General features: G+C 51.9%; 2 protein-coding genes and 1 non-coding gene across 8 annotated transcripts in view; 2 read left to right on the top strand and 1 right to left on the bottom strand.

Moving 5' to 3' along the window:
* Nucleotides 1-2845, top strand: part of Fanci (FA complementation group I) — a 52171-nt gene extending 49326 nt beyond the window's left edge. For all 3 annotated transcript variants that reach the window (XM_050153991.1, XM_050153989.1, XM_050153990.1), the window contains 4 exons: nt 1123-1185; nt 1822-1917; nt 2065-2172; nt 2701-2845. In XM_050153991.1, the coding sequence (XP_050009948.1) occupies nt 1123-1185; nt 1822-1917; nt 2065-2172; nt 2701-2772 (339 nt within the window). In that variant the 3' untranslated portion in view covers nt 2773-2845. The remainder of the gene's footprint in view (nt 1-1122; nt 1186-1821; nt 1918-2064; nt 2173-2700) is intronic.
* Nucleotides 2626-20220, bottom strand: Polg (DNA polymerase gamma, catalytic subunit). 4 transcript variants are annotated; one of them, XM_050153992.1, is made up of 23 exons: nt 20052-20219; nt 18553-19320; nt 15919-16114; nt 14503-14667; nt 14263-14409; nt 14030-14109; nt 13170-13352; nt 12938-13077; nt 12678-12804; nt 11675-11911; nt 10254-10374; nt 9995-10072; nt 9586-9693; nt 8974-9134; nt 8315-8368; nt 8101-8218; nt 7516-7651; nt 7187-7433; nt 4902-5024; nt 4635-4803; nt 4328-4536; nt 3562-3722; nt 2626-3092 (listed from the first exon to the last, which is right to left on the bottom strand). In XM_050153992.1, the coding sequence occupies exons 2-23, from the start codon at nt 19158-19160 to the stop codon at nt 3031-3033; spliced, it is 3630 nt and encodes a 1209-aa protein (XP_050009949.1). In that variant the 5' UTR covers nt 19161-19320; nt 20052-20219; the 3' UTR covers nt 2626-3030. The 4 variants fall into 4 exon arrangements, with proteins under 4 accessions (XP_050009949.1, XP_050009951.1, XP_050009950.1 ...); XM_050153994.1 differs by lacking the exon at nt 3562-3722 and having other exon boundaries at nt 20052-20220; XM_050153993.1 differs by lacking the exon at nt 9586-9693 and having other exon boundaries at nt 20052-20220.
* A 172-nt stretch (nt 20221-20392) lies between these two features.
* Trnar-ucg (transfer RNA arginine (anticodon UCG)) lies at nt 20393-20465 on the top strand. Its single transcript has one exon. It is a non-coding gene; the product is annotated as a tRNA-Arg (tRNA).
* The last annotated feature ends 1420 nt before the right edge of the window (nt 20466-21885 follow it).

Below are 21885 nucleotides of genomic sequence, written 5' to 3'. Positions count from 1 at the left end.
CAGGGGTCAGCACATTTTCTATAGTAGAGGGCCAAATAGTGGCCCTTTCATGCCCACAGCTCTTCTCTGGGTTTGAGTACATAAATGTTATTCCAAACAGGTGGACTAGCTCTGCCTCATGGTTTGACAGCCTCGTTCACTATTGGTTGACCTGGGAATTATAGAGACGCATTTTGTGTGCACTCACTCACTGCTTTAGACCTTGATTGCAATAAAAACCCTTAGCGTTCTGCTCTCAACTATGTGCAAACTAAGGATGTTTCTGTCTCAGATTTAGTTATCCTGGCTGTAAGATTTGGTCTTCTTCTAGTCGGCAGTTATGGGCAGTGCACAGGGTTTACTTGTAGTCTCTACAGGATGCCCTTGGATACAAACCTGGGAAGATGGCTCAATTCCCACATGGTCAGGTGAAGTCTATCCACAGCTGCTTTCCTTTTTCCTTTCCTTAATAAGGGCCTCACACTCTACCCCATTTCCCAGGATTTTAACTTTCTCATACCAAGTACCTCTGAAATCTTTCAGATCATAGCATAGGGCACTGTTTCACTAACTCTGGGCGGTTTGTCCATCTCCCCTCACTTAGGTCTTGATTTTCTTTTGTCCTGTTAGTACTTTGTCGTTGACGGTTGTTTCAGGCAGGGTTTTATTTATTGTGTAGCTCTGGCTTTCTTGGAAATGCGTAGACCAGACTGGCCTCATTCAAGATCCCTCTGCCTCTTGAGTGCCAGGATTAAAGGTGTGCACCATGACCAGGTTCCTCCTTTCTGTCCAGGAGCCTTACGCACTAATCTACAACTCAGGAAGTGTCCCTGTGACCCTTTACACGCTTCCTAAGCATGGTAACCTCTAAGAAGACTTACTGTATCTGCATAGCCTTTTAGACAGCTGCCCAGCAGGAAAGCACCTGTTCCTGCTACCACCTTGACAGTGTCCATTTTAACTGTTTAAATGTGTGCTAGCTGAATACAATGGCTATCCTGCCCTCAAATTCTACACAGTACCTCCAAGAGCACACCCCAGAGGAAGACATCCAGGAGCTGGACTGCATCAATATTTCTGCTCCCCAGATACAGCTTGTAGTCTAGGAATTCGGAGAATGAGACAATGTTTCTGTTTCTTTAGAATAAGAGGAACAACAACCCAAAGTGCACAGAGAAGGAGAAGGCTGCAGCGGGCACAATCATGGTAAGCTGCTTACCTGGCTGTTCAGACGCAGGGGGGCCTTATTGTTGGACAAAAATTGTGTAAGAGGTGCCCTCTAAAGAGTCCTAAGAATTACCCAGGCGGTAGTGGCAATGCCAGATCTGAGTTCAAGGATCGCCAGGGCTACACAGAGGTACCCTGTTGGGGGGGGGGGGGGGATATCTAAGAATTGGTGAATGCAGGAAAGCTACTGTACTTTAGGAAATGTGGCTGTAACAGTTCCTTTTAGGATCTAGAAAGGCCCAGGTATAGGTACAGGCCTGTCCTCACCACACTGTATTAAAGGGAAATACTAAATACTGAAAATAACTAACGTCGAGAAGACCACTAAGTAAGTTACCGTGTGTATCGTACAGGAAACACTGGGCAGGTCTCGATATGCAGCTGGGAAGCTGCCTCTGAGGATCTAAAGTGGGATGGTGGCACATGCTGTGATCCCAGGGTTCAGGAGGAGGAAGCCTGAGTGACAATCCTCATTTGAGGGAACAAGCCCAGCAATGCAAGCGTACTCCCCAGTCAGAAAGTGGGTTTCAAGAATGTAAGTCTGAGGAACACTAGAGAAAAACTTCAAAAGCTATTGAACTTGAAATATAAATTTAAATGTCCTTTTGCCCTTAGGCTAAAGTTCTTCGTGAAACCAAGCCAATCCCTAACCTTGTGTTTGCCATTGAGCAGTATGAAAAGTTTCTGATCCATCTATCGAAAAAATCCAAGGTAAAAACATCACCACTTCTTTCCTGTTGAAGGCCAAGGCGGGCAGCAACACAGTGCTGGTCACTTCTGACCTGATGGACTCAAGGTCTTCCAGGTACACACTGGGGTGCGTTGAGCTGTCCCTGAGTAAGTGCCTGTCTGCCCCAGGTAAACCTGATGCAGCACATGAAGCTAAGTACTTCTCGGGACTTCAAGATCAAAGGCAACATTCTCGACATGGTTCTTCGAGAGGATTCAGAAGATGAAAGTGAAGAGGTCAGTGCCTACTTTTCATACATATTTCTAGGAAAAGTGGCAAACTGCCCTGCACTAGGTCCTGTTTCTACAGCATTCTGGCTGGCTTTTACACCCTTCCCTAAAGAGTCTCCACTTCATTATCTGAACCCACTGTTTCCTTGCCTTTGGAAGGGTTCTGTCTTAGGTTTGTTTGAAGCTAGAAGTAACATCATTAGCCTGAATCCATTCAAATTGCAAGTTTATGTAAAATAACCTGGATTTCTGGCTTAGCAGAAAAGTTGATCCTGAATTCTTTACATCTCTCCCAGCTCTGTCTCCTTAGAAAGGTCACATGGAGCGCTGTGGTGCTTGAGTCCTCTCTCATCCTATCCTGGGATTATAAAAATGCCATTTTACTTAGGATGGAGGTATCTAAACAAGGATGGAGGTATCTAAACAACCAGCTGGGAGGCAGAGGAGAAGGATGAGTGATACGGGAGTCTTAGTGTTTGCTTTTATTCCCATCCGTAGGGCAGGGTCACCCGAGGTTCTGTTCTCCCCTTCTAGGGCAGTGCACCAGCACACACAGAGCAGAACAGAGAACCAGCCAAGAAGAAAAGGAAGATATGCCTGAGTTAATGTGACCTTTGGGGCATCTGCTTCATCTGCGCCTGGCAGTACTCTTTGTCATACAGCCTGCACTGATGTCGGCGTCCTGGTCCTGAACCCACCGAATGTCCCTTCAGTCAGAAGGACTCTTCTGGGCAGGTCCTGCTACAGAAATGGCTGCTGCCTAGGGATGGCCTTTTGCAAAAAGCACATGAAAGCCTGAGTTTAGGAACCTGCACCACTCCAGTGAAGCTCCACAGGAGCAAATAACGGAGCCTCCAGATGGAGCTAGGGTTTTTCCAAGGAGCCTTTGGTGAGTTCAATTATCTGGTAGATGTCAAGTGCTTCACCTAGAAGACAGTGGAAACTGGTTAGGATGCATCCACAACTATGACTGAGCTCAGAAAGGAAAGTATGAATATTCGGGTCAAAAAGACAGTGGGTGGGAACACTGAGACTAACTGCCAGGAACGGCAGCTTGTCTTAGTAACATTTTTAATAGAAAGTAAGTTTTCTGACCCACTTTGTCATTTTAGCACACATACTAAGATAAGAATGCACTTTCACTTTGACTTATAAAATAAATCTTTAAACATTTCTGGTGTAGTTTTAAAAATGGGCCAGTATAGACTTAATCTTTGAAATTCTAGCATTTTCTTCATTTACTATGAACCACTTTCTGCAACAGCTTCCTTTATGATTTGAGTATCACATTAACTTTAGAATATGGCACATATTAAACGTAAATTTCTTCCCCAGGGCCCACAGTTCTAAATCACCTCCCGTTCTATGTAAATGAGGAACAAAGACTGTGCTCACCCTGGGGAATCCCATATCTCCTCTCCATCCCTGTGGGGTTAGAAGGAGTCTTACAGTCCATGGTCACTTCCTTCCTGAGGCACTGGTCAATATCTACCGCACTGAAGAAGGCGACTGACTGGGGCAGGTCATTCAGACCCAGCTTGTAGGCAAACATGCACCTGCAAGAGACCCAGTCTTGCGCTCTCAGCCATGCACTGCTGCAGGGACAGCTCCTCGCTCCCACAGAGCAGGTTTCTCCTGCTTCAGTCACCCACACTTAGCAAAGCCATGAAAGTGAAGGCGAAGGCTAATTAGGGACTCAACACGCTTCTCCAGTTTGGATATCAGTTATTGGAACCAAATATGGGAAATAAGTGCTGATTTTAAATATAACCACTACCCCAAGCCCAGGGAGAGCATGGGTCACAGTGCTGAACTGTAAATTTGTTATTTACGTACTTATCAAGATCGATCGGTTCTGAGTGGCAGATCAATGTAAAATAGTAATATTGAACTCATCCATATGAACTAGGATTTTTAGTGTAAGAAAATACAATTCAACAGGTGGTGGTGGCGCATGCCTTCAATCCCAGCACTCGGGAGGCAGAGGCAGGTAGATCTCTGTGAGTTTGAGGTCAAACTGGTCTATAAAAGCTAGTACCAGGACAGGCTTCAAAACTACAGAGAAACCCAGTCTCAAAAAAACAAAAAAAAGGAAGGCTAAAGCAGTTAGTTCTGAGTTGACAATGCAGACCTGCTCAGTGGGCCCTATGCCCCAACATACCTGGTCAGAAGGTTGGTGATCTGCAGTGCCAGGGCAGCACGGTAGCGGTCCTCCTCCCGCACCAGGTAGCGGACCTCATCATGGATGCTAATGCAGAAGCGTCCATCAATGGCAAATTCCTCAAACAGCCACTTCATGGCCACAAGCATGAGGTGTAAATAGTCCACGGCGGAGCTCTGTACCACCCAGTTCACACGGCTGGTCATGAACTAAGGGAGAGCGTGGACATTGGTGAGGGAAATGCACTCCCCCTCTGCTGCAGTCCAGGGCCCCGCCCCTTCTCTCCAAGGGTGACAAGAGAGCTCACCTCTCCCTGGACGACCGAGGGCTCCAGGGCTCTGCTGATGCAGCAGCCCAGCACTGGGGTACGTGGTGTGTCAGACATGGCAATGGTCTCCAGCTTGTTAAACATTTCTGACTCTGTGCCCCCCGTCCACGCTCGTTCAGCAGCCACCTCCCACTTCTTCCAGCGTGACCTAAGGGAACAGAACCATGAGGTCAGGCTTTGTCTGCACCTCAATGCTAAAAACTAGCCCACACCAGTCCCTGCATCTTGAACAGAGAAGGTTCTCACTTCCTTGATGCTTCTTTCCGGATCTTTCGGAGATCCTGTAAGGAAACCCAGCCATCTTCTGTCCTGTCCATAGGGAGGTTCAGCTGTCTCACCAGCCATTCCCCCTCATCTGAGAGCCGGTACCTGTGGGGAGCAGCATGTCATTCCAACTAAACAGTCTCCTCTGCAACACACCCTCCCCCAGTTTCCCAAACAGCCCCTGGTGATGCTTCTCCCCCAAGGCCAACTTCAGCAGGGAAAACAGGTTCAAGAGGCTGAATGACTTGCTAAAGTCAGCAGCTAGGCAGGGGCACAACATAGAAACTCAGGCTTTTGGGTCCCCAAAGGCTTGGGCTGTATCGTGTCAGCCCGATAAAGGGTAAAACTCAAGCCATTCCTGGTCATACTGTTCCAGGGCTTGTCTGACACTGAACTGCCCAGGGACCGACAACGGCCTTCTGTTAGTTCTGGAGACAGAAGGAGGGAAAGTACAGTGACCCCCTAAAGGGGTGAAGGAACCTAGAGAAGCCAAAAGCAAGACAGCCAAGCCCAGCTAACTCCTACTGCCCCAGGCTCCTAAGGGTTCCAGAACCATGTCACCTATTTTATCAGGTGGAGAAGCATCAGGGCTTCCCCACAGTTTAAGGCTGCAATTTAAATTCCTGTGATATCTTCACTTCTACAATTAAGGCCCAACCTCCGTCCATCACTGTCTTTTTCTTGTTTTCTGAGACAGGGTTTCTCTGTACTTTGGAGCCTTCCTGGAACTGCTCTGTAGACCAGGCTGGCCTTGAACTCACAGACCCACCGTTTCTGTCTCCCGAGTGCTAGGATTAAAGGTGTGCTCCACCACCACCTGGCTCCATTACTGTCTTTCTTACCACAACATGAATCCTACCTAGACATGGTCTACCTGCTCGGAACAGTCAGATCCGGTCGCCACCACACCCTACATCAGTTCCTCAGCTTTCAGTCTTTCTCAAAGTGAGGGTGCTGACTAGTGTGTATCAAGTTGATAAAAAAAAAAACTAGGGTCATCTGAGACAAGGGAAACCTCAATTGAGAAAATGCCTTCATCACACTGGCGTACAGACAAGTCTGGGATGCTTTTTTTTTTTTTTAAATTAATGAACTGGGGGGGAGGGGGAGGTAGAGCCCACTGTGGGTGGCCTCACCCCAGGCAGGTAGTCCCAGACTATGTAAAAACTAGGCTTAGCAAGTATTATTATATTAACAGTATTCCTCCGTGGCCTCTTCACTTCATCCATGTCCCCCAGTGATGGAAGAAAACCTGAGAGTTGAGCTGTAAGATGAAATAAACCCTTTCTTCCCCAAATTACTTTTGGTCATTGTGTTAATCATAGAAACAGAAACCTAAAAGAGATGGCTCAGAGGTTAAGAGCACTGACTGCTCATCCAGAGGTCCTGAGTTCAATTCCCAGCAACCACAAGGTGGCTCACAACCATCTATAATGAGACCTGGTGCCCCCTTCTGGTTTGTAGGCACACATGGAAGGAATGCTGTACACATAATAAATATTTAAAAAAAAGAAACAGAAACCTAACTAAGACGGTTTCCACAGTTACCAGCTATCTAGTGGGGACATTACACAGTGTACCTGCCGCTCTACTACCACTCCTGCGCACCCGAGCCTACTACAAAAAGGGCGGGAAGTGCCTGAGCACATGGCATGTGGCACTGGAGGAGGAAACAGAAGGCTTCTCCCGTCAGGACTAGCCTGCACTCTAGTTCTGCATAGTTCTGCATGTTTCTCTTCCTTCATCCTGTCTCCTGTCTCTGCTCACTCCTGTCCTAAAGCCATGAGCATAGGACCCTGTCCTGTGTGTGTCAGCTTGATACAAGCTAGAGTCATCACGGAGTAGGAAAGGCCTCCATGAGATCCAGCTGTAAGGCATTTTCTCAATGGCGGAGGGCCCAGCCCATGGTAGGCAGTGGCATCCCTGGGCTGGTGGTCCTGGGTTCTACAAAAAAGCAGGTTGAGCAAGCCATGGGAAGCAAGGCAGTAAGCAGCACCCCTCCATGGCCTTGACTCCTGCCTCCAGGGTCCTGCCCTGTTTGAGTTCCTGTCCTGACTTTCTTCAGTGATCAACAGCAATTGCAGATTAATTATAGCTCTGGATGACCGCTTGATGACAGTAAGTACAGCTTTACACTGTAAGACGACATTACACTTAAAGCTAAACCATCCTGCAGCTAGGTTTAGAGGGAGAGCACTCAAGGGAGGGCGAGAGATGGAGAAGGAGAGAAGCTGTAAAACAGGCTAATGTTCTGGGAAAGAACTCACCGGCGGAGGCCCTTCGTCACAGCATACATCTGCTGGGCCTTCTCGGCTGCCTCCTGCCTCGTGAGCCTGTGGTTGAACTGCATGAGCAGGCGCTCAGCAAAGGACTGCCCAGCCCCGTAGATGCGGCCGTAGTTGAAGATTTTGGCATGCTCCCGGCTGATGCCGACGGTGGTGGCTGTCTTACTGTGGAGGTCGGTGCCCCTGCTCTTCCTGCCCTGCAGCGTCATCCAGCCAAAGGCCGTGCAGCCTGGAGAACAGACAACAGTGAGCAGCTCAGGAATATTTGGCTCTGCCGCCCCACCCCTGCCCAAGCCACAGGTCCTGCTTACCATGCATGCCAGCAAAGTGAGCATCTCCAAGTACAGCTGCAATCCACAGTTCCTGGGAGTCCACATCAGCACCCACGAGGACATAGCCAGGTGGAGCCTGCACCATGGCTTTCAACTCACTGCCTACTCGGTCAGGCTGCAGGAAGAGTGGGGTCAGGCCCACCTAGAAGCCCAAGGCAACTCGCTACCCTGGATTCCCAAGCTCAGGGCTGACAAATCACTGGCTCTTTCCCAAAGAAAGACTAGAGAAAGGCACACAGCACTAATCCCAGACTCTGTGCAGAGATGGCCCGTTGTGGGCAGGGTAAAAAATAAAGAAACCCTAAAACTGTATGCCAGCACCCCACCAACTTGGCTCATCTGAACTCAGTGATGGCTGTGGCCACTATGTCTGGCACTGTCTAGCTCGCGGCAGGCACCTAAAACACATCTGCCGAAGGATGAATGACATGGAGTCAGATTTGAGCCACAGCCCTGTACAACTTTAGTTTTCTTCCCATGTCCCTTACTAAACCAAAGGCTCTGAGGTAGTTTCCCGAGACCTAAGAGAGGAGGACAGAAGCCAGGAGCAGAGAGGACATGTACCCGAGCATTGCTGGCAGTGAGCCAAGTGGGCTCCACAGCCCGGCGGGTGATGGTGCCAGCAGTCACCACCTGGGGCAAAATGGCCCCATAGCGGCCTTCCTCATCGAAGTTAGGGTGCCTGGGATGGAGAAGCAGACAAGTGTCAGCAGCTTGCTCTGGCCCAAAGACTCACACCACTCAGTTCTCTTCCCCATAACCACTCAGTAAGCCGTACCTGGTCACGGCACGGGGCAGAGCAGACCTGGGAAGCCATACCACCATCTGGGAGCTGTAGAACAAGAAGGCGAAGCTCAGCGCAGACATGGCAGGCAGAATCCACCTCAGTGCGCTGTCACCAGCGTTTGTATCTGACCAGCTTCAGGGACACTGGGTTCCCTTGAGGCCTGGCATCAACTCTCTTCTCACTAACCTTACTCAGGTGGGCTCTGGGCCTCACAGAAGAATCTGGGAAGTGGTGAGGCTTTGAAGGCAGCTCTGACCCTCCCCCTGCTACCACGGCCTCTCTGCAGTCAGGGCACACTACCAACCCCTCACAGATGGCTGTGACTACAACCATCTGGAATACCTTTGAGATGAATTCATTTCAAACCCTAACACAGGTTACAGATAACTCCAAGGTCTTTACTGACAACCCATGGCTCCAGTAGCTAGGTTAGGAGATTTAATGGGAGCTGGGAAGAACCATCGAAGTCCTACCACAGCACTCTCCATAATCAGAGAAACATGCCCAAGATCCATGTCACCCGAACAAACAGCTAAGCCTCTAAACTACAGCTGGACTGCAACAGCGGAGAAGATGGGAGGAAAGGAGGCGTGGGGTGCAGCACCTGACAGCCACACAGACACACCTCCTGCTACCCCACTTTGGCCTACCTGATGCGTTTATGAGCATTCCTCCAGAAAGAAATCATTTTATTGATTTCCAGGGCACGGGGTCCACTGGCACCTCCTGGGCCAGCCTGCAGGGTGCCATCCTCCATCTTGGGCAGGAAATCTTTGGCAAAGGGACTTCCCACATTGTAGATGTTACCGTCCTGTAGAGGACAAAGAAGGCAGGATTGGTGACAGGTGGCAGACCACTAGCTGACACAGACACTAGGCCTTCCCCAACAGAACCTAGAACCTCCAGCAAATAGGTCAATTCCCAATTTATATCTTGCACATACGTAAGAGCATACCCACACATGCTAAGATAATCATACAAAAGTAGTATCAACAGCCAAGAGAAGCTACGAGATGACAGATACAATGTCAGACATCGATTCATGTCCATGTCAAACTGATCCCACTGGGATGCCTCTCACCATTCAATTTTCAAAAGAAAACGTAAGCACCAGAGATGAACCTTGCCCCAAGTCACACTCTGCTCCACTACTACTGTCAATCCCACAAAAAAGCTGCCTCCTGGTCTGAGTGACCCCAGCACCCTACTCTGGGCCTTAACCACAGTGAGAACACGAGGCAGGCACAAACCAGAGCACATACCTTGTGAGGCAGCTTGAAAAACCAGCAACCAGGGATATCCACATCATTATAAGGTCCATTGCCATGGTGGTAAGTGGGCTGGCTGGTTTTGGGGACACAAGCAGCAGGCTGGGGGGGGGGGGAGCACATACCCAGATCAGGCCCTGCTTTATTTAGCACCTGCTTTCAGCAAGGGCTGGGGGTAGGGGGATGGGAAAAGGGCCTGAAACCAAGCAGGCAAACTGGAAAGTGACAGGAAGTCATACATTTCATTTCCTCTTTGGTCTCCCTACACCTAAGGGACCAGAGGGGAGCAGGGGAGCATCTCCAAACCCAAGACCTCGTGAACTCTGGCGGGAAGGAACTATGAGCAAGGGAATTTCCAGACATCCACTACCTCCCAGAGAACTTGAACAGGTGTCTTGCTTACCAGTGTTAAGGATTGACCCAGCAATGAATTCTCCATCTTGGCCTCAGCCTCCACATCTAAGCAGCCCAGTTCTTCTGCCTGAATGGGGCCAGGAATCAGGGGTTAGAGAGGCGGGCAGCTGTAGGCCTGACTCCACCAGCCCTTTCCTCAAGGGAACTCAGACCAGATCAGTCCAGTCTAAGATGAGCAACCGCGGCAGCTCCCACACAAAAGGTACCCCATTTCCTAGGAAAACAGCAGGCCAAGAGCACATCCTCACCGTCTGCCACATGGCACTACTGTCGGAGACTAAGAACTCCTCTGCCAGCTCCGCCTCCTGAGTCTGCAACTGCTGCTTCCCCTGTTCAAGACAGTGCTTCTTGTACAAGGCCTCGATGGCTCTGGGCGGAGAAAAACAACTGCTGGTTACTGGTGCCTGCTCAGGCCAGGCAGCTTGCTGGGGTGTTCTGTGGGTCAGTCCCTTTCTTTACATCTCACATCAGCTCTGAGGGAGAAGACAGCAATTTCTCTGGATTTTAAACACAACGAACAACCCAAATGACTTAGCACTGTGACAGTCTGGGGTGCAGTAACTGGCCTGACTCAAGTTCCAGCGCCTCTGTGCTTGAGAATTCTGGAAACAAAGCAGCAGGGAAAACCGAGACTGAGGCTCCCCCGTGGGTTCAGCAGAACAAGGCCACCTCGGTCCCTTCCACCTGAAAAGCCTGACTAGTGACCCCGCTGTCCTATGGAACCAGGACTGGGCCATTTAAATACCTTGACCTCTCCTTAACACCTGCTAGCCCAAAGTTCAGGGTTTGTGGCCTCAAACAGGGCAGCCAGCTTCTCCAGGCCCTTGTTAGTTATAAATGTGGATACCAGGCCTGGAAGACACTTGCCTCCTGTGCACGAGGGCAGATTCCAATCTCTAGTACCATGAAATTAAAAAATTAAAACTAAAAAAATAAATAAAGCCCGTGTGGTAACTCATACCTATAATTCTAGCAGTTGAAAAGCTGAGGCAAGGGGCTGGAGAGTTGGCTCAGTGGTTAAGAGCACTCTGAACCCGCTGCTCTTCCAGAGGACACAGGTTCAGTTCCTAGCACACGCATGGTCCAGTTTCAGGGGATCTGACACCCTTTTCTGACCTCTGCTATGTACCAGGCATACATGTGGTACGCAAACAGTTACATAAGTAAAAATAAAAATAGTAATGATAATTTGAAAAAAAAAAAAAAAAAAGCTGAGGCTAGATTGCCTAGTGAATTCCAGGCTAGTCTAGGCTTCAGAATGAAACCTTGTCTAGTGAATTCCAGGCTAGCCTAGGCTTTAAAGTGAAACCTTGTCTCAAAAACAAATAGATAAATAAATAGAAGTAAAACTCTTTTCCCGTGGAGCTGCTTAGATGCCTGCAGAATGCTCAGTAACACACTGTCTGGTACATAAAGAACACCCAAATTCTACCCAAGGAAAACAGCAAGCTTACCCCTTCCCAGCCACATCCAAACCCTCCCTCTGTTTTACTGTGAAAGCAGCTGTGCAGCTGTGCCTCAACAGCGAGCCTGAGGTCCTGAGGGTCAGAGGACCCACGGGAGAAAGAACTAGAACCCAGACACCTGACCCACAGCACTTCCCACCAGCTGGAGCTGACCTTGGGTACTCTAGTACGGGAAGCTACTGGATCCAGAACCTGAATCTTACCTGTAGGGGCAGGCTAGCCCAGCTGACTCTCCAGTGGAGCTCACGGGCAGCTCATCCAGATTATCCCGCCGCCCAGGCACCAGGTAGCCCCAGCCATGGGTGTCAGAATAGTGTAGAGGAAAACCATCCCAGGTCAGTGCCATGAGCTTAGGAGTGACCCGCATCTGCAGGCTGAGGAGGCTGGGGCCTGGAGTCCATGCAGGGTCATCTAGCCGAGGGCAGAGCTTCCGGTACCACCTATTCCCCCAACAGGGAAAAAAAAAGTGTCCCACTAAGGAGGAGTAAAGAAGGGTCTCTCTTCCATGATGTGCCCTACCCACCTTCCAAGGTCTCCAGTCTTTCTGGTGACTCTCCTTTGGGAGGCTTTGAACCTATTTGGTATCTCCTAGACTTATTCAAGCTATCTCAGAAGGCAAACCCCATGTGTCTCATTGGCATCCTCCAGCCAAAGCTCCTTTCCAGGCTCAACGCAATCTCTAAGCAGAAGAACAGCTCTTCCTTCCTACCCACAAGAACTCCTGCTGTTGTAGACACACAATTCTGAGACCAAAGTGAGGCTAGCACACATACCCAAGGCATCTGCATTCAGGGTCACATAAGTACCATGAGGCCACACCACTGTTTGCTATGGCTGCTCTTTTTCTCACCTCTGCCTCTAAGACACCAGCAAAGGGCACCTCCACAAGGAAATTGCCTCTTATTTCCACAGGCCCAAGAGAATGGCCTCTAAACTAGACAGACGCGCTAAGTCTCATCAGTCAGCGGCACTGGCTGTTCTGCACACCTGCTGCCCCTAGAAGGGAGATGAGCTACCCGCAGCTACCACAGGGAGCATACACACGGCAGGGGCTCAAATGCACTGTGCAGACAGTGTCCAGGAAGCCACTGGGGTCAGAGTAAACACAACTGAGCAGAAATGGAAGGTGAAATGATGCCGAGGCCAAACAGGGAGCGCCCTGACAATCATGCAAGACAGGTGTATGCTGGAGAGAACGAGTCTTACGCAGGGTGTCCAGGAAGGTGCTGGGGTCGCTTAGGCAGGAGGTCCGTGGTGTTCTTCAGCTGCTGTAAACGGGTGCGGGCCACGACATCTTGCTGAAGCTCCTCCTCCTCACTGGGTGGTCCAGGATCTGTGCCAGTCAGGAGGTAAGGACCAGAAGGGACTCATAGGTCAAAGACTACAGTAACCCCTTCCAAGGACACCCTGGGTCCTAGGACTGTCCCAGAGATCACCCTGTCCCATCTCCCACCTAAGTTTCCTACCTTCCTGATCTGTAGGCTCCCCAAAGGGCCCAGCTCCCTCGATGGGCAAACGTGAGGCTAGCTTCTTCACCTTCGGCTTTTTTTGCTTAAACTCCTGCAAATCCCACTCTAGGTCCCAGAGCCAAGGGTCTTCTTTGTACCTGCAGAGCCAGTCCACCAGGCAAGGGTTAAGGCTGAACTAAATCCAGGCCTCCTGCCTGCCCGTCCCCTGCCTGGCCCAGGACCCGACTACCTCTGTTCTGAGTGCAGCTGGCAGGCATCATTAGCCAGATCCATCAGCGACTTCTTCATCTCCCGCTGGAGCTCCTCATACGTGCTCTGTGCCTCCGCCAGGTAGCGCTCCCAGTTCTGGTTGACAGGCAGGTAGGAGACACCCATCTCCAGCATGCCAGCCAGAGTCACTGGGTGGGGGCACCTTGGGGACAGAAACCAAGGGCTTCCATAAATGACCACAAAAGGCAAGGCTTGGGCCCAATTCCTAAGACAATTTGACAAGCTCAACCCAGCCAGCTTTGTGGCAAAGCTCTAAAATTGGACAGGTTTGCACCCAGCTTTACTGCTACCCAGCCTGCATCGGTCACCTGACTTCTCTGGGCCTCAGTCCCTTTACCTGTACCATGAAAATAACATCCCCTTTTCAGGGGCGGTATGAAAATGATAGGAGAAAAAAAAAGGATGACAAGCCCGCGTCAGGCACTGTGACTATCCCACACACGCCAATGACGGCCTATGACCCCACAACCAGGAGAGCAGTACATCTGTATGGATTTCTCGATGAAAACAGAGGCTCACAGAAACCAGGTTACTTGTCTAAGGTCAGTGAGGATACAGCAGCCAAGGTTTGAGTCTTGGGTGAATAACATCACCATGACTACATCATCAGACTGACTCACTAAAAAACAGACAGGGAATTGGGACCACACATGAGACGAGCCCCTAGGACTCCAGAAACCCAGAGTCCAGGGCCCTCATGGCTACCACTGAACAAAGGGCTCCATTCTGCCAGCCTACAGAGCTAAGTGACCAGCCCGATTCCAGTGGGATTGGTCAGGACCTCCCCACACCCAGGGAGTTCACCTGGCTCTCCCTCACCTCTCCAAGAAGAGTGGCAGCTGCTGCTGGAAAACCTCATAGGTGGCCCACACATCACGGGCACAGTACTGCATCAGATCCTAGCACAAGGTGACAGGAACTTGTTGGGAAGTGGGACAAGCACCTAGTGCCACTGTCACGTCTCAGGGGCAGACCCAGCAGCTGTATCTCCCCAAGTTCAGCTGCTGGTCAGTCAGAGCCCATGTACCTGGAGCTCTGTGCCAACACCATACCTGGAAGTTCTCCCGGATATCTCTCATGGTGCCCTTGATAAACAGTTCCCGAGGCTCCTTCTCAAGGGGAGGCCCCCCCACATAAAGGCTGTGCACATCTGCAAGATTGTTAGCACTGCTGATGTTCATCCAGTCCCAAGATGAGATCTGAGAGACCAAAGGGAGGTCAGCTTGGCTTCAGCCCAGCAAGCAGACCAGAGACCTCAGCACCTCTCAGGGCGGTCCCAAGCGCACTCTCACCTCTGGGCCACTGGCTTTCCTCTGAGACTTCTGACTTCGATGTGTGGGGTGCCGGGTCTTGTGCTTGCCCTGCTTGGCTGCCATCCACAGACTGCGCTGGAAGCTGCTCAGCCCGGAGATGGCCATGTGCATGCTCATAGTGTCCAGAAAGCGCATGCGGGAGCCCTAAAGGGATGGCGGGAGAGGAGAGGCTGCAACAGAGGCGCTAGCTGCCCACTGCTTCAGTGGTGTTGATTCCCAGCCCCATATTAACTCTTAATCCAACACAAAACACAGAAGTTCCGTGCTTGTCCCAACACCTGCAAGAGACCCCCCAAACTCCTGAATGTGCAGAACTGGCTCAGTTCAAATACACAAGCGCATCCTCCCAGATTCCAGCAACAACTCTGGGCAGCTGGGGGGGGGGGGGGGGGAGGAGCTAAACAAGACCTTCAAAGCTATGCGCCAGGCTCCAGCTCTGATCCTGGCCCCTCACAAGTTAACAAGGCTGTGCCTTAGGGCCCTAAATGCCAGGCTAAGGGCGCTGCCAGGGTACTTCCTTGCCCTGCCTGTCACCTTAGCCTGTTATGAAGATTCAAAGAAAAAGTGTTTTACAATCTAAGAACTATCACTACCACACACCGGGTATTTCTATCAGTCTGACACCTGTGCTAGTCAAACTCTCCTAAAGGTGCAGCAAGGGAGCTCCTTTACAGAAAAACAAAACAAAACAACAGCAACAAAACCCCCTGAGGCTTAGAGATGTTAAGGAGATCACACTGAGCACTAATGAATGGGGCAGGCTGTGGCCCAGGCTCTGACTCGGAGCCCTCAAAAGCTCTAAAATGCCACAAAAAGAGCCATTTTTATTCTGGAACAACTTCTAGTCCTATGCTAAAACACTGAGATGGAACTCCCTGCACCGTTTAGGGAAGAGACGGGTCATCTGCCTCAACAGTCTCAGACACCACACTAAACTGTTTCATCTCTGTTCTGGGGAGTCAGCAGCTGGTCAACAGAAGTCTCTGAGGATGCTGCAAAGCAGGAGGAAACGGTCATCAAGAAAGCAATGCTTGGGGCTGGAGAGATGGCTCAGGGGTTAAGAGGACTGACTGTTCTTCCAGAGGACTAGGGTTCAATTCCCAGCATCCACATGGCAGCTCACAACTATCTATAACTCCAGTTTCAGGGGACCCAACACCCACAGCAAAACACCAATGCAAGCTGGGTGGTGGTGGTGCACACCTTTAATCCTAGCACTTGGGAGGCAGAGGCAGGCGGATCTCTGGGAGTTTAAGGTCAGCCTGGTCTGCAGAGTGAGTTCCGGGACAGCCAAGGCTACACTGAGAAACCCTGTCTTGAAAAGCCAAAACCCTTAGCAAAGGAGACAGGGCTGAGACCAACTTGTGCCAAAGCCTGCCATTCCTACAACCTTACCTGAATCAGATACTGCTCCCTGATATGGGCTCGGTCATAGGAAACATTGTGCCCCACCACTAACTGTTCCTGCCGGTCCTGCTGGGTGGAGCTGCAGGCACTAGCAGAGATGTCCAAGGGGATTAGGTCAGCCGGCGATAGCTGGCTGGTCCAAGAGTAACGCTCTTCCACCAGCCGCCGGCTGCACCAGGAATACCTGAAGGAGACAAGTGGGCAGCTTTACCATGAAGGAGAAGACTTCTGTTCCACACCACCCACGACATGCCAGATCCCCAAGGGGTGCGACTCACTCACACAAGTCAGGGGTCACTGGGGAGAGAAGTTAGAAAGCTTCTTTACTATCCAATCCCACAGACTAACAAGGCGCTAGATGCTACGGTAGCGGGTGCCATGTGCAGGAAGGCATGCAGGCCCTGGCTGAGTCTGCAGCTAGCTCTGAGGCCTTTATGGGTATGACCAACCCCTTGTGTCTTTAAGCACAGAATAGCCAGTGTTCCAAGTGCTAATAAAGGAGAGAGTGGCAATAAGACCGAGAGTGAAGAACTTTTTAACTGAAAATGGCAGCAAAGAAAAACAATGACACATGCTGCAGACACACACAGGGTAAGATATCCGCCGTCTGCACAGATTCGGAAGGAAAAAACAAATCACACAGTCTCCAGGAGCAACACCCTGGGTGAGATACCACGGAGCACACCATGATGAGAGGACGTATGTACACGTGCAGAGTGGGTGTGGGAGAGACAAGATGAGCGCTGGTTTTTTTTTTGGGGGGGGGGGCGCTGACACTAACTCAGGAGATGGTTAGTCAGCTCCAGATCCCAAGGCAAAGTGGGAAGAACGGCCACTGACAAAAGCCTGCCACGAGCCACCACTATTCCAAAGGCCGAGGCCACTCAGGAGACAACACAGCTCTGACGGTGCTCCCTACAACCTTTGGGGAAGACAGGCGCGATCTGCAAAACTAAGCTGCTGTAAAGCCAGCAAAGTCTAAGGCGCACTCCACGGCGGGACTGCATAAGGCACTCAAGCTGGAACCCTTCCTCTTTCACCCCGGCTGATCAAAGTCCTCTGAAACAACAGAAGGCAGCTACTCAAAGCTATAAGGATGACAAGGACTTTAGTTAGCAAAAGCCAGACTGGTGTCTAGACTCAGGCCTGCAGCTGTTCGTGAAGCCATCTTATTACAAACTTATTTGTGATTTAACAAAATAGAAAAAAGGCGGAGGGAGTCAAAATTAGAGGAGCTGGAACCCATGCTATCAATACTAAACTCCTTGGACTCTCAAATGCCAAAGGCCTGGGTGGTATCCCTTCACGCAGATAATCCCTTACCAAAAGCCTTTAGGAAGCTACCTTCTGGGAGACTCCTCCAAGTATGAGCTGGTCAGGCTATAAACCGTGGGGCGCAGCTGCCAGGTTCAATGTGGACAGCTCGTGAGGCACCAGCCACAACCCCGATAGTCAGACCACCAGGAGGAAGGTCTCTGCGTGAGGCCTTCACTGAGCAAGGCCCCCAGCACCACTGGTCAAATGGAATGAGAATGAAGGCAGAGTGGGAAGGAGAAGAGGAAGAAGTGAGGAAGGCGGAGGAAGAGGAACAGGGACTTGACTTGTCCAAAAGTGACCAACTGTCCAAAAAAACCTGACTGTCACTGGTTTCCTTCCAGCCAGCAAAGCCGACTTTATCTTTCCACCTGATGGCTGGCGATCCCTTGACTCTGGCCATCGGGTGACAGAAGCACTGGGGATGGGACTGTGACTTCCACGACATCAAGGCGAAGCAATCTAGACGTGCTCTCCAACCACGGGTGCCTACCTCATCTATTTAGCCATGCTTTCACCACTTTCAACTGCACACACAACATTCCGCAGCTTTCTTTACAAAGATGTAGCCTCCAATAGGAATAAAGAAACTGCCAACTTTTTTGCTGGCCATGCCTGAAAGCCTTAAGGCTGTAAACAGTATCTTACTCCTGGAACGAAGAATAAAGAAGGGGAGAGACAGTACCGCCATCACTGCTTGGAAAAGAGACGTGGGTAGCACTTAGAAAGTTATTTAGAAAGAAAAGAGAGACTGGATATTCCTGTTTGGGACCAAACTGTCTACCTGTAAGAAAACTGTATGTCTCAGCTGGGGGCGGTCAAGACTAGGCCACCTCCAGGGTCATTTGGAAAGGTTGACTGAACAGGATTTGGTCTGGCATTTCTGGAATACACTGGGGACGCAGAGCATTTTAAACTGCCTAGAACAATCCCACCGAAAAACATCTTCCTGTCCAAAATAACCATCGGCATCCCCAAATCCAAATACTTTTCAGACTGACTTGTCACAGAAGCTCCTAGGGGTCAGGGGTTGAGGCACAAACTCGTGGTCATCTTAAACGGTCTCTTTGTCTCAAACACAACACCGATTCTCTGCATGACACCTGACCCTCGCTTGGGCGTTGTCCAGAGCCTGTGTATCTTTCCACCACAGTGAGCCCCACAAAAGCAGGATTAAGGGGTTTAGTTCACCACGCCAGCAGTCCTTAAATGAGCACACAGCAGGAACTCAGAAACTGTTCGCTGAACCAAACCATTTAGCTGGGCCCCCTATAAATGATAGGTCCATGTTCCTAAACCTCCACTTACCAGGCCGAGGGGGATATGGCCACCGCCAAAGTGGGGCAGGTTCCCTCTGCCAAGCAGACCTCCACGTCGAACACCAGGGCCCGCTCCTCGGGGATGGCCACGGGTTCGGCCTCCCCCTCGGGGCCGTACCGGGTCCAGCCCTCCGCCCAGGCCCAGCTCTCGGGCTGGGGGGGCAATTGGGCCTCTAATAACGAGGCGGCCGCCTCCAAGTAAGGCAGGCTCTGCTTCTGGGCCAGGAGGCGGAAGTGCTGGTCCAGGTTGCCCCCGTAGAGCCGGGGCAGGCGCAGCTGCACGTCTGGCAAGGGCGTGGCCGGCTGCCCCCAGAGCCCGTGCTTCTGCAGGTGCTTGATGCTGCGCTGCACCGCGGCCTCGTCGGGCCTCTCCCCTCCGCACCCGAAGATTTGCTTGTGCAGCCCTCTCGACAGCATCTGGATGAGCAAAGGGTTGAGCCGCAGCTGCCCGTCCTCCGAAGAGGGCACTTGCGACCGCGGCGGCCCGTCGCCGGGGACGGGGTCGAGGACGGAGCTGGAGACCCTGCGTCCGGTTGCTGGAACTGGTCCCGAGCCCATCCCGCTGCTCGCCACCTTCTTCCAGAGCAGGCGGCTCATGGTGGGTGCAGGGAGCCCCCCGCTGTGGGTCGGGACTCCTGGCCTTGGGCTCCAGCTTGACTGCTTTTACTGGCCGAAAGACTCAGAGAGAGAAGCGTCCCCTCTCTGTGTTCCTGGCAGTGAAATGGGTCTCACCATGCCTGCCTTCCTCACACAAATCCTAAAGGAGATAGATGACAGAGTGTTATTACAAGTGTCTTGTCTTGTACCCACGGCTTATCACTCGTGAGACATTTGCCGCCTGCCAAGCACGCTCTCCGCTTGCTTGATCTTAGCCAAAAGGCCAGAGGGGTGTAGGTGCGTTTTTCTGCTACGCCTCCAACAACCTTAAGAAATGGCACTGCCCCTCCGGCGGGAAGAGCCACACAGGCTCATCAGTGGACGTGGAGGAGCCGCCGGAGATGCTGGACTAGGGAGACGCAGACCAGAGTCGCGGCTCTCCAACTGCGTGACCTTGGGCAAGCAAGCTCTTTAGGTCCCGACCTCCTCCGGAAAACGGGGTTAAGGTCTCCAGAAGTCACGGGGCAAAGCTGCCGGGAGTGACAGAGGGCGCAATCCTCGCGCCGCCCCGGCCCCAGCTGGCGCTCGGCAGACAGACGCCGCCAGCCCCAAACCGACGGCGGCTCGAGGGCCTAGCGGCCGGCTTCGAACCCTCCGGGCGGGCCACAGCCCCGCCGCCCCCTGCCACCCCCGGGCTGGCTCAGGGCGCCTCGCTCGGGGCGTCGGCGGCCACCCCCGCGCGTCGGGACACCGGGGAAGTCGTTGCAGCCGCCGCCGCCGCCGAGGCGCGTTGGCACCGGCCTCCGCCCTGCTCCGGGCCGCGTCCCCTGGCAGAAGACGGAGCAGCTGCGCCGCCTCGCCCGGCCTCCCCCTGCGGAGCCCGCCGGAAACCTCGCTCTGCTCCGCGCCTCTCGTCCTGCGGCGGCCCCACGGCCCTAGTGACGACGCGGCGTCCGAGGCGAGCGGCCCACGCAGCAGCCTCCGAGTGGCGTGTGGTCTCGTCGGCAGCCGCAACTGGCCCAGTGCGCGAGCGAGGTCCCGCGGCTACCCAGAGGCAGGCGGGAGACTCCCCAGGTGCCCAATCGGAGCGCGGCCAATGGAGCCGCCCGCCCGCGGGGGTGGGAGAGGGACTTCCGGGCGGGCCCTGCAATCCTCCCCTCCGCCTGCAGAAGATGGAGCGGTCTGAAGTGGTTTTAATGCTTTAAGCTACATAGAAGAAGAGGCTCGCTGGCGGCCGCGTGGCCTAATGGATAAGGCGTCTGACTTCGGATCAGAAGATTGCAGGTTCGAGTCCTGCCGCGGTCGGGGGGTTGTGCTTGTTTTACACCATTATCATCTTCACTACTTATTTTGGAAATTTGGCCAAGCGACTGTAGTGGGCTTGACCAATTTCCGCCCTACTCTAAAATCTGGGAACTCTGAATATGAACTGACAACTGTGAGGGCGGGACGCCTTAATAAAATGTGGGGCCGCCATTCTCAACTGTGGCCGCGGTGGAGAGTCCTGGCCAAGTGGAGAGTGGAACGGAGCACGTGCCTTCCGGCACGATGTGGCGCCCCTATCCCAGGTGATGATGATGATGGTGATGATGACCTGTGATTGCGCCCCGGGCACAGCTGACGAGCATCCCTCCCCGAGATCTGCTAATCTCCGCGGCCAGAGCCTGAGGCTCTAGGGGTTTCTGCGCCCTGCTCTAAGCCGGCGATCAGCGGCGTAGGGTCCCGCGAAGGGAGAACCCGGGCATTTGAGTCAAGAGCCCCAGATGAGGAAAGAAAGTGTGGAGCAGCGGGACTGACTACTTAGAGTTAAAGCACTCTGCGGAAAGGATCAGAGATGAAACAGAGTAGGGATCACGTGATCAGGGTCTTCGCCTTTTTCCAAGAGTCGGGGCTGATTCAGCGACTCTACCTGCTTTTCTGTCACGGGCAAGGGGCAAGGAGAAGTCTTGGCCAACACCCTTGCATAGATCCCTCTCTCCTCTCTCTCTCTCTCTCTCTCTCTCTCTCTCTCTCTCTCTCTCTCTCTCCTCTCCCTCCCTCTCTCCCCTCTCTCTCCCCTCCCCCCTCTCTCTTCTCCTCTTCCCTCTCCCCTCTCTTTCTCTCTCTCATTATTTATTTATTTTTCCTAAATGATGATGTCTCACCCTGTATGCAGCCTAAGCTGATTCGGAACTTACTTTCGTCGTCCTGGCTGCCCTCCTGCCTCAGCGCTGGGACTGGCTTCCTCTTGCTTTCCGGTTGAAAGAGTTACACATTTTTCTAGTTGTACTTAGTAGACACAAAGTGGTTGTTTATCAGTTCTAGAGACACACACAAATACGATAAACCAGAAAGTCCTTATTTTATGCTTTTTCTTGTTTTTACATAACTGCGCTTCTATAATTGATGCTTCTATAAAGTGGCAAAGGCCCTTAAACCAGGGAGTCCCTGGGAACGGAGGGGGGCGGGGTGGGTTGTCAATTCATACAGTCTCCTGCTGAAACGACTATGCGTCCTCTGAGCGCTTAGCTGCTGCGGTGTTAGCAGTACCTGCGGCTTCTTCTCAATGGCGATCGCAGGCTTTTCATAGCACGTTACACGTGCTGCAGATTCTTCAAAACTTTGCTTACAGCTGTTGGTGCAGAGCTTCCAACAGCAGCGGTTGTAGGGAAGTGGCTAAAACCTGTGATTTAAAAGAGCAACAAAGCATACCTAAAGGCGGGAAGGTGGTGGCACCTGCCTTTAA

Source organism: Alexandromys fortis, unplaced genomic scaffold (assembly GCF_014885135.2).
Source record: "Alexandromys fortis isolate MF-2015 unplaced genomic scaffold, M_Fortis_MF-2015_v1.1 scaffold_86, whole genome shotgun sequence".
In the NCBI taxonomy this organism is placed as follows: domain Eukaryota; kingdom Metazoa; phylum Chordata; class Mammalia; order Rodentia; family Cricetidae; genus Alexandromys; species Alexandromys fortis.
Note: the sequence above shows the minus strand (reverse complement) of the source record. Positions and strands in the feature narration are given on the sequence as shown.

What these genes read in the sequence shown, in the direction of transcription:
- Polg (XM_050153992.1), bottom strand. Translation starts at nt 19,160, where the DNA reads ATGAGCCGCCTGCTCTGGAAGAAGGTGGCGAGCAGCGGGATGGGCTCG. An exon ending in GGGCTAGCCTGCCCCTACAG is followed by an intron (nt 10,375 to 11,674) that starts GTAAGATTCAGG and finishes TTCTCCGCCCAG; the next exon opens with AGCCATCGAGGCCTTGTACA. An exon ending in GAGATATGGGATTCCCCAGG is followed by an intron (nt 3,093 to 3,561) that starts GTGAGCACAGTC and finishes ACTGTCTTCTAG; the next exon opens with GTGAAGCACTTGACATCTAC.